Source organism: Hermetia illucens, chromosome 2, assembly GCF_905115235.1.
Source record: "Hermetia illucens chromosome 2, iHerIll2.2.curated.20191125, whole genome shotgun sequence".
NCBI lineage: Eukaryota > Metazoa > Arthropoda > Insecta > Diptera > Stratiomyidae > Hermetia > Hermetia illucens.
The window spans coordinates 98,988,521-98,999,715 of record NC_051850.1 but is presented as its reverse complement, the minus strand read 5'-3'; the positions used below and the strand labels follow the sequence as shown (position 1 = coordinate 98,999,715).

Here is an 11,195-nt window from a genome sequence, read left to right as displayed (position 1 = left end):
TGAAGTGTGTTAGAGCACTTCATTCGAGACCGTAATGGTACACTACAGGATAACAATATCCTGTAGGAGGCAATGTGGTCAGCATTGGGCTCACCCGAGATTATTACCCTGATTTGACTCAGTTACTCATTCAGTGCCACCAGTGAGAATGAAGGAATGGAATGGAAAATTTCGACGATTTTGTGCCTGCATAATAATAATAAATTCTTTTAATGGAAGTTGCAATACTTTCTAGAAGAATTATTATATATATATATATATATAGCCTTTTACTGGCTATAGTATACCTATAAACTGTAGTATGTCAAGTAAACCTATAACCGACAGGAATTCTAATATATTCCCTCCTTCCAAATATTTCAACTTGGCATCTGATATTAAGTATTCTCCCAGGTGTCTCGACAATTGTCGAGCACTATCCCGGAGGAGGATATGGAGGTTTCGTCACACTCCGCACAGAACCTGCAAGCAGTGACCGCAGATATGCCTAGCTTTCCCAAGTGATAGTTTAGCCTCCATTGACCAGTGAGTATTCCCACTATGATCTGGATGCTCTTCTTAGTGAGGTTTAACCCATGTTTGGAGCGCTTGAGACCACTTATTATCTTCATCAGTGCTACAAGACTTGTATGTGCAGATGGAGAGGAGTTAATCCCAGAAAGGCCTCTAAGGATGCCGTTGGGCATTTCCTCATTACCCTACTGAACACACGCAAGCCAGCCTTTGGATGGCACTAAGGTGATCAAGCTTACGCTTCCTAATGAATGGTACTATGGTGGTTTTGGCTTGAGTGATGCGCACCTCGCCTTGCTACACCAGACACCTGTTGCTCTTAGTCCAGTTTGGATTCTATCACGTAGTCTTATCCTGATATTTGCTCATCCTTTTCGAGAAATTCGTTGACTAGCATATTCCACATAAGCGGTGATAGTACCCCGCCCTGTGGACAACCTTGAATAGTATTCTTGACAATAAAATTTGTGCCTGTCGGTACTCGTATTTGAATATTTGGTCGATGACCATAGAAAACTGGGATATCTTTTTGTTGCTACGACTGGCAGCGAATATGATGCCCTAGCTTGATACTACGATAAATCTTGTGAATTGCAGTGTAGCGTGTATTACGACAAAAGAGAGATTATTATTCACTGCAAATAATAATGAGTTCAGTATTTACCGAATCAAAAATCGGTCGAAAATTTCTCGATGATCCTCATGTATGGTACAGCAACCTCGTTGCTCACAGAAAATGGACACTTTTAAATTCTAAGATTGTGAACCGTAGAAATTCCGAACCACGTCACAGACAGTGAAAATTGGTTGTTGACCTAAGACTCCACCTACAAATATCAAATTTCTTGATTTTCTTGCAACCGTTGCTTCAACTTGCCCAGAGGCATGCAAGTTCCAGCTTGGTGGGCATGTTTACCCGTTTGGGACTGGTTTTAAACCTAGTTTCTTTTTGCTTTCGATTACGATATTTACTACTGCTGCTAACACTGCAATTAATGATTCTAGTCCCGGCATGGGAGAAATTGAACCTATTATACTTTTGCTAAGTCATTTGAGATTTTATTTTCCTCTACGCAGCAATGATTAGTTACCTAGGACAGTTCCACTATATTGAATTCAGATGTAGAGTTCAAACGAGTGTCGCATTCCTGGACGATTTTCGAGGTGACCAAAGGCTGCTTGACTATCGCTGCACATTACATTTCAATTGTTTGTCAATCAGACACTCCAGAATCTTGTTCTGCTCTTGTGGCATCGGTGCAGAAGACATTAGTATACCCTGAGACCCAATATTTTGGTCTGTCCCAGTTTCCTCTGCGTTTTATGGTAAAGGGTAATGGAAAGAACCAAGCTCACATATTTGTGATTTTCTTAACTGGTGCAGTCACGCCCTTTGCTGAAGTGAAAGCTTTATTGAAATAATGAGCTCTAAAAGCTCATTTTATTTCCACCTTTTAACAGGCAGTTATTACAAAGTTTCATATTTTTATTAATTTTTTTTAGCATTTACTAAGGCTGCGTTAGGCCTTGCGTTTAAATGCTTCCGCCATTTGCCACACCATGTGGCATGCATTAATAATAATCGTTAGCGCGACAATCCAATTGGATCAGGTACTTGAAGCCTGTTATAACACTTCATTCTAGACCATGCCGGTCCGCTACAGGATAACGGTGCACTGTAGGAGGCAATTTTCACTCACTCACTGTTGAGTTGACTAGTCATGAGAAAAATCCTTCTGCCACCTGTGAGATTTGAATTGGGACCTCCTGCTGCGATAGCGTAGCTAAACTATTATGCAATTGTCAAAATTATTTCGCCCGGCCGCAAATCAAGAACAGACATACACACACATACACTTTAAATTAAATCGGAATTTTATTAATTACACTGATAAATTTAATTTACTACCAAGCATTGTATAAGCAATTGTAAATGTTAAATTCAATTAACATTCAATTGTTCATGGAGATAGCCGGCTGGCTAAGTTTCGTAATCGTTACCACTCCCTCGATGATAATAGACCAAACATTCAAATCAAGAGCGACGAGATATCGATGCGCTATGGGTGAAAAATCACAATTGATCTCGGACTATGCTAGGCCAAACACATGATGCCCGACTTGTGCAATTGGTGGTGAGAATCGGGAATGGCGAGATTCGCATTCTGTATTCTATCCAATTTCCCTAGCGGCATAGCAATCCTTGCTTCCGAAAACTTTATTCGGAAATGTATGCCGTCGGTCTGGATGCTGCATCTGTTGTCCGTCTGTATAAAGGCGACGACCCCGAAGGCACGTTCGTGGTATTGCCCACTACAAGTTAAGGAAACGTTGCTGACATATACATAGTCAGTTGTTACTGGCCATTAACTCCTCCCAAGTTGTCCTGTTACTCGGCTTATATGGGCATTCAAATATTGTATCAATCGCACAATTAGACACCTCATTGATTTTTAATGACCCCAGGCGAACACAGGAGGAAACCTTAGACTCCTATCTGACCGCCCTTTCTACAGAACAACATGCGCTCCAGCAGCATTTGCAGGATTTCAAACGAAAATCCTATTTTTTTAGTGGACGTTATCCATTGCTTTGGAAGCGCGTCTTTAGTTATCAGCACCAAAAGATTTACACCGCCATAAAGCGTGGCTAGAACTCTAACGAACTTTATATCCAGCTTGTCATGATTACTCACTTCCGTTAAATATGGAGGCATCATCTGAACGCTTAGACTCGTCTAAACCACCACTCGTTTCGTCGTCTGCTTGAATGACAGTGTTTAGTTCCCTGCCAGATTGGATGGATATATGATACTTAGGTGACTGCTTCAGTCTGTACTAATAAGTAGAGGTAATATTCTCAATGGTAGTAGAAGATGACAACCTTTGAGGATGGGGACAGGAGGATAATTAAACGGGAGGAATACTTTTTCCTAAAAGTTAATTTCGTTCAAAAGCTCAATGATTTAATGATTTCCCTGATACTAACTTACTCTATACGTACAACGAATGAATCCCATGGGCTTCAAAATATTGAATAGCCAGCTTGGGATCCACAAGCAGTGGTATTCTACAACAACGACAATTGTAGTTCTGGTCGCAGATTGTATTTAAAATTTTCTCATTTTACACCTGTTTACGATCTTACTCTTTTCTCCTTTAGTATTTATACTTACATTCCCAGCTCGAATTTAAAACGCAGGCAAACTTGACGATATTCTAAAATCAATTTATTCGGCATGTTATGCTCTAAACTATTAATCTACTACTTAGGTGTGGACTGCCCAAATAAATTGTCAAGCTGTTGGAGATCGGTCCGATCGATGCAGAAGGTGTGGGGAGAAAGGCCATATTGCCAAAGCGTGCAATAGGGACCCCAAATGCTTATTGTGCGAAGGAAGTGAGGGACGGGATTACCGGCATATTGCCGGAAGTGCTAAATGCCCGGAATTTAGGAAGGCGTTGACTGCAATGAAAAAATGAGGTTTATTAAAATAAACCTCAATCATTGCAGGGTCGCTCAAGATTTACTCGAGCAGACCACCTACGAATCCGATGTGGAAGTTGCCATCATTAGCGAGCCCTATAGAAACCGTCACGGTGGCGTGTGGGTTATAGATTCGTCTGGTGGAGCGGCGATATGGGCACGCGGTCGACAAGCCATACAATGTACTGCGGCTTTGTGTGGGCGAAAATAAACGGGGTGTATGGGTACAGCTGTTACGCCCCACCAAGCTTGACACTCCCCGAATTCGAGGAAATGCTTGACAGTCTTGTTCTTGACGTAACGGGCCGTAGTTCAAGGGTGATTGCTGGTGACTTCAATGTTTGGGCCCGTGAGTGGGGTAGCAGAGAGACAAATGCAAGGGGCCGCAGTCTATTAGACGCTTTCGCACAGTTGGATGTCGTTCTGGCCAACGAAGGATATGTAAACACCTTTCAGAAAGGGGGGTCTGCCTCAATCGTAGACCTAACTTTTGTCAGCCCTGCACTGGCACGTGGTATGTCTTGGTGCGTCAGCAAGCACTACACCCACAGCGATCACCAGGCAATCTTCTTTGGGCTATGGATGGAGTCACCGGGCATAAGGCCATCATGGCCGAAACCGAGAAAGATCTGGAGCTCTGGATGAGCAGACATTCATAGAGGTGTGGTTAGACCAACCTGATAAAGCGGGCGCCTCTACGGAAAGAGTTGCCCATGAGGCCCAATGAATCGCCAAAACGTGTTACGCGTCCATGCCGAGGAGGTGTTCATTTCCCCAGTAGAAGACCAAACTACTGGCGGAATGCTGAACTGGCCAGCCTTTGATAAGCCTGTCACCGAGCCAGAAGAGCGGCTCAAAGGGCGATAGATAGAATCGAAAAGAGCGCGCCTATAAAGAAGCCCGCAAACCCGTCGAGCCCGCCATCCAACGGAGTAAAAGGGAATGCTTTAAGGAGCTCTGTTTAGAAGCGGACGTAAACCCGTGGGGGAGCGCCTATAGAATCGTGATGGGGCGATTCATAGTCCGATCATCACCGCAGATCACGTGCCCTTCACTCTTGTTAAAAATTATCCAGGGGTTATTCCCTCAGCAAGGGGAGGGCATAGACAGTTTCCAGCGACCTCTGAACGACACGGCCATGCCGCCAGTCACCAGTGACGAGCTGCTGGAGATCTGCGCTAGGATAGGCGATAACAAAGCTCCGGGCCTGGATGGCGTGCCAAATAAGGCCCTTAAGCTTGCCGTGAAATCCAGACCGGACATGTTCGCTGAGTTGTTCGAAGCGTGCATGTCCGAGGGGATATTTCCTGCATCATGGAAACGACAGAAGTTGGTGCTACTGCCTAAAGCTGGTAAACCTCCAGACCTATTTGTCTTTTGGATACTGTGGGCAAAATGCTAATAATCTATAATAGATTACTCCCGGTTGTTGAGAGCCAGGGAGGTCTCTCAGATCGGCAGTATGGGTTCCGTAAAGCCAGATCAACCATTGATGCCATCAAAATGGTTATTGGCTTGGCCGAAGATGCAATCCACGGAAAGGGTAGTGTACTAGCAAATATTGCATAGTAGTGATCCTGGATGTGAGAAATACATTCAATTCGGCCAATTGGAACCTAATGCGGGAATCTCTGGCAAATATTGGTATGCCCGCTTATCTTGCAGCTATTGTAAACAGCTATTTACAAGAGCGGAGGCTTTGGGATGACACCGATGACGGACCTCAGGAGTACGTTGTCTCCGCCGGTGTCCCACAGGGCTTCGTACTGGGCCTACTGCTGTGGAACATCATGTACAACGATGTTCTTGATCTTCTCCTTCCAGAGGAGGCCACGGTGGTGGGCTACGCCAATGATATAGCGCTGCTTGTTGTTGCAAAGCATCTCGAAGATGCTAAGTTATACTTATGCGAAGCGATCAGTGCTGTTATGGGTTGGCTAGAGAGTTCTGGTCTGACACTTGCGGAGGAAAAAACGGAAGCGGTTCTCATCACCAAGCGCCGTAAAAGAAATTTTGCCCGTATTCAAATTGGGAATCATATCATCACTTCTAAGCCTGCGATCAAATACTTGGGAGTGATAATAGATGGGAAGCTTAGCTATAAGCCACACGTGCAGTATGTCTATGACAAACAGCATCCGCTGCGAGTGTGGCCCTAGCAAGAATGATGCCGAACGTAGGAGGGCCACTACATGCTTCCAGGTTGCTTATAGCTAGAGTAGTGAGTTCGATCCTGCTCTATGCAGCTCCAGTTTGGGGAAAGGCATTGCAGATTACATTTAACGCTAACATACTGAGTTCTGTCTACAGAAGAACAGCCCTAAGGGTGTGCTCGGCATTCAGGACTGTCTCAGATGATGCAGCATTCGTCATTTCTGGAATGATACCCATTGACTCTTGGCAGATGAGATGACGAATATATATAATGCGAAGTCTATCTCTCCTTTATCGCAGACGAAGAACGCCGAAAGGGAGAGATCGTTAAATAGATGGCAAGAGCGTTGGGAACGCTCGGGAAAGGGTCAGTGGGCACACAGACTCATCCCTGCCATCAAGGAATGATTGGACAGACGGCACGGTGAGATTAATTACAATCTTACTCAGTTTCTCACGAGGCATGGAGGATATCGCCAGTACCTGTTCAGGTTTAAACTAGATACCTCACCCGATTGTCCAAACTGTGATGGAGTCCCAGAGGACCCAGAGCATGTATTCTTCCACTGTTCAAGGTTTGTGGAGGAAAGGAAGAACCTAGAGGGGACTCCAGGAGAGGTGCTCGTACCAGAAAATCTGGTGCGAAAAATGCTAGCATGTCAGGAAGACTGGGATGCGATCAACTTCATGGTCGTATCTATCCATAGCAAATTGCGAAAGGCAGAGGAGACCAGAAAAGCGCGGTTACGTACGCCGCGTAGAGACGAAAGGGGAAGAAAGCTAAAATGAGCTGATTCCGCCCCGTGATGTAATACCGTGCAGTGGTTCCACGGGGCTTGGGGGGAGTCGGAGGTGGTTTTAGTGGGTAAGAATCCCACACCCTGGCGTGTCCAGGCCAATGTCTTTTGAAGACTTCCACCACAAAAAAAAACTGTTGGGGAGTGTCGCCCCCGCGCAATCGAGGAAGGCGATCAGACCCGAGTCTGCAAGGGACTCATCTGAAGTTACTCTTGCTTCGTGCCCTTACTGGAGGATTACTTGGTATCGCGGGATCCCCGATGGCCCTATGAGAGTTCTTGGAGCCCCTGGTATCGGCTTGTTATTTGCAGTTAGCGCTCTTGTGTTGACTGTTTCTAGTGGGATCAAGCGTCAAGTTGCGCTGTACACCGAATCCACTTGTATGAATGCTCAGCCTGCACTCAGTGTAAACCAGTACCTTTTCGTTTGAATCGTGTTAATGGCCGAACCCGAAATTTTGACTAGGAGAGCGCATAAACTAGCTTATGAGTCCATAAGTGAAAAGGGATCGATTCCACTTTCTTCAAAAATCCTAGTGATCAAAGTAAAAAACTAACATCTTATCAGTAGTAAAGGTTTATTTTGGAAGTGTCGTCTGCATATAAAACAAAATTCATAAACTAAACGACAACGGAGCGATTAGCTTAATCTTCCTCTTCTTCACCACCGCCGCCACCGCTGCTCTGCTTCTTCAAGTTCTTCCTCTTTACACGTCCTGGACGGCCACCACCGAATGGTGATTTCAGGGAGAAGTCAATGTGCTTCTGTGAATCCAATCGCACGATGAACGATGGGATGTTTACAACCTGCTTGCGGACGCTATCGAAAGAAATTGAAAAACCATGAGCCAAGGTTACTAGAAAGAACGTGTTGCAATAAACTGGAAAGACAAAATCTGCCAAGCTACTTTGGAAGAGTGCTACTTACGACAGTTAGGCATTGCACATGCGTGCCATTTGGGCAACGCTTTTCAAGACGTTGGAAGCCGGGCAAAACTACCCGACCCCCAAGTGGTCTCTTTGAAAAATGTATTTGCTTTCCATTGCATTTAACCCAATTCTGAGTTTATATCGAGATATTTACCGGATATGTCTCTGGCGGATGAGGACGCGGGCATGATGGATGGACTTAGCCAATCCAAGCTTGAATACTTGAGTTTGGAGACGACGTTCCAAGAAATCTTCGATTTTCAGACCCAACACGTAATCGAGCTTCATGCGGGATTCATCCAACACTCCAATACGGACCAGACGACGGAGAAGGGCGTTACCTGTAAGATAAAATTTCGCATATTTAGATTTGCGCGGTCATAAGGGGGTATTGAACTAGTCATTCTTCGGTTCAGTTCATGAGAGTCAACAAAAAACTATTCTGCCAAGAAGTGTCAGAAATTGTATTAAATATTTGGTTCATCACTCTGAAAACACCTCCTTTTCCTAATTGCCTCGTACTCACCTTGGAACAATCTCTTCTCGTCCTTCTCTTCCAACGTGAGCAACTCACGGGCAGCTTTACGGATCTTGGCCAATGCGTACTTCACACGCCAGACCTCACGCTTGTTACGGAGACCATACTCTCCGATGATTTTCAATTCCTGGTCGAGACGTGCCTTTTCATAAGGACGACGCGGGGTAACGTAAGTCTTCGAAAAGACTGAGGGGATACGTCCGTTCACCATTGATGAGTTCTTTACTCACGCTGCAAAATGGCAAGAAGTGAGGTTAGAACTAAATATTCAAGGAAATCTTCGATAAATTCTTATTAAAGCTATCTTTCATATATTCACTTTAGTTGGAAGAACTTGACAACTTCAATATCTAACTATTTCACTGAATTAGTCTAACGAATACCAACAAATAACAGAAAACTTGAGAGTGCCGGACTTACACGTTTTCACTCGAACTCCTCTGACAAAAGAAAGACTTAGTTCGTCAAAATCTCGTGGCAGCAAACGGACGACCGCAGCAGTACTAGTTTACAAATTTCTTCTAGTTTTCAGTATGATTGTACTTTCACATGTTCCCTGTGGGCGATTCGTTAAACCATTCGTGAATGCCTCAAGAAGATAGATTAGTCTAAAAATTTAAATAAAAAGTTATTCACTCAGTTTCCCATGCTACAAACACAAATGAAGTTAGTCGTCCGCCAGTTTTTGTTCAGTTGTTTGAGGTTTTGAAATGACTTAATGAATTGCGATGGTCAAGAAATCATCCTGGCTGACTGGAGTCGATCTTGAAGGAAAAGCTATTCTAAAAACCTAAGAAGTTGATGAAATTGACTGTAAAACTCCGGCTATTGAAGCTCCACTGAAGCGTTCAAAAGGACAAATTTTCAGAAAAAAAATTTTGAGATGGACCCTGACAATGAGCAGCCCGTATCTATTATCATAACGCTGATAGAGAACAACGTCATTAATTAAAAATTATCTATTTTAGAAATTGAATCCGAAACTGACGAGTTTCCTCTGAAGTAGGGATGCATTGAGATTTCAGGTGAAGGAAATATAGGGTTATTCGCGTAAGGGAGGGGGAGGGGGAATGGACGACTGTATAATATAAGTTCAAATATCGGGCCAAGAAGACTATACCTATGTAGTCCTCTTATATCAGCCTGGTGTCTACACTGAATCTGTTAAACATCTTCCCTATCTAATGTTTGAAAGTTGGAAAAGAAAAAAGGAGCACTTTGCAATTTTTTTTAAATTAATAAAAACTATTTTATGGGAAGCAACTTTTCTTCTTCTCTAATACCTTTGCTACCTTAGTCTAAAATTGGAGCAATGATGATGGTATTTCTTAAATAAAATAGAAAAACTTCAGCTGGAACGAAAAGTACTTCCCCTACTCGGTTCTAACTTTCAGATTTATTAATTATCATGCATAATTTCTATAAAATTATTTAAATAGTACATCCGATTTACAAGAAAACAAGATTGTTGTTTAAACATAAAATGGAGACATGGTAAAATAATAAATCTCTTCTTGAGATAAGAAATTAAGTTAAAACGGGGCAAAGCTGGCTAACCGTCTTTTCACTCTAGTACATTTTTCAGCCATCGGTAAATACACAATCCATACATGTTGCAGTTTTATTCGCCATCTGGCAACCATTGATGGCGGCTTCGTGATTTTCCCTTCCGTCGGTAGCAAGTTTCGGAGTTTTTAAAGTGGATTTTAACGAAATTAATTAGTTAAGGGACTCTAAAGTAGTTTCAAAGTGAAGTTAACTATAGTACATTTGATTTAGTGATGAGAAGTGAATAGTAAAAACGCGAAGAATCATTAAAAAAACATAAGACCGGTCGGCACTTGAGTATCTTGGAGAGTTCCCATTTCTCGTGCCGAGTGCGAGTTTTCTCGTTCGCGCGACACCTACCCAGTGTGTCAAATGAAAATGGCTGACGGCGTGGATATTGATTTGTATGCAGATGACTTAGAGCAGGATTTTACAGTGAAGGTAGTAGCAAGGATGTGGAAATGTTAATAGATTTCTAATGTGGGGTATTTTAATTTGGGGTGAAGGATGAGTTTGGCGGCGAGGGGGTGGATTTGTATGACGACGTGATTGCGGCACCCGCGGACGGGTCAAGGCAGGCAGAAACAACTACGACAGCGTCTTCGCAGGCTGAGCGATCAGAGAATCCGGAAGCGAATGGAGGCTATCATCATATCGGGAACAATTTGGCGCCTAATCATATCGGAAGACGACATCAACTCTATGTGGGCAATTTGACTTGGGTATGTATGGCAGGAATTTCAGTTTGTCCGCGCGGGGAAGAGTTGCGAATTGCACTTCCTTCGAGCGACCGAAGCAGGTTCCTGTGAAAGTCGAACCCGACCTTGGGAGAACATGAACAACTCGGTTCTGTTGGAAGAACTTCTTTTGTTTTGCAAATTCTTAAAGTTCCACTATCATTTGCAACGGTATCAAAAGCTCACGTCAATTTAGTCAATTTTGGAGCAATTAAGGGGGGATTTGAAATTTTTGTTGCAGTCAGTGTTGTTACGCGAAGGCAGTGAATGAGTTTTGCTTGCGCTTCGATGGCGATGGATACATTTTACCTGAAGGTGATTGTAGACGAGCCAAACACATTACTCAGAATCAGCCTTGCAATATGCAGCAAAAATGGCCAATCAAATAACGTACTGTCGTTGCACTGTTCTGAGTGTCTATGTTTATTTTCAAAGTAAACAAAATTCAGCTTAAAGTATAAGATATCTGTCACAGATAATGTCTTGTTTGAT

At 43.4% G+C, this 11,195-nt stretch overlaps 2 protein-coding genes across 5 annotated transcripts in view; one reads left to right on the top strand and one right to left on the bottom strand.

Moving 5' to 3' along the window:
* Positions 1-7,509: 7,509 nt before the first annotated feature.
* On the bottom strand, positions 7,510-8,984 carry LOC119649768 (40S ribosomal protein S9). The gene is made up of 4 exons (XM_038052068.1): positions 8,839-8,984; positions 8,407-8,649; positions 8,035-8,221; positions 7,510-7,770 (listed from the first exon to the last, which is right to left on the bottom strand). The coding sequence occupies exons 2-4, from the start codon at positions 8,627-8,629 to the stop codon at positions 7,596-7,598; spliced, it is 585 nt and encodes a 194-aa protein (XP_037907996.1). The 5' UTR covers positions 8,630-8,649; positions 8,839-8,984; the 3' UTR covers positions 7,510-7,595.
* Positions 8,985-10,035: 1,051 nt separating this feature from the next.
* The window catches only part of LOC119650238 (cleavage and polyadenylation specificity factor subunit 6), a 30,491-nt gene continuing 29,331 nt past the window's right edge, over positions 10,036-11,195 (top strand). For 2 of the 4 annotated variants that reach the window (XM_038052821.1, XM_038052818.1), the window contains exons 1-2: positions 10,037-10,407; positions 10,473-10,688. In XM_038052821.1, the coding sequence (XP_037908749.1) occupies positions 10,339-10,407; positions 10,473-10,688 (285 nt within the window). In that variant the 5' untranslated portion in view covers positions 10,037-10,338. Of the gene's footprint in view, positions 10,408-10,472; positions 10,689-11,195 lie in introns of all 4 variants that reach the window. The other 2 variants (XM_038052820.1, XM_038052819.1) reach the window with 2 other exon arrangements.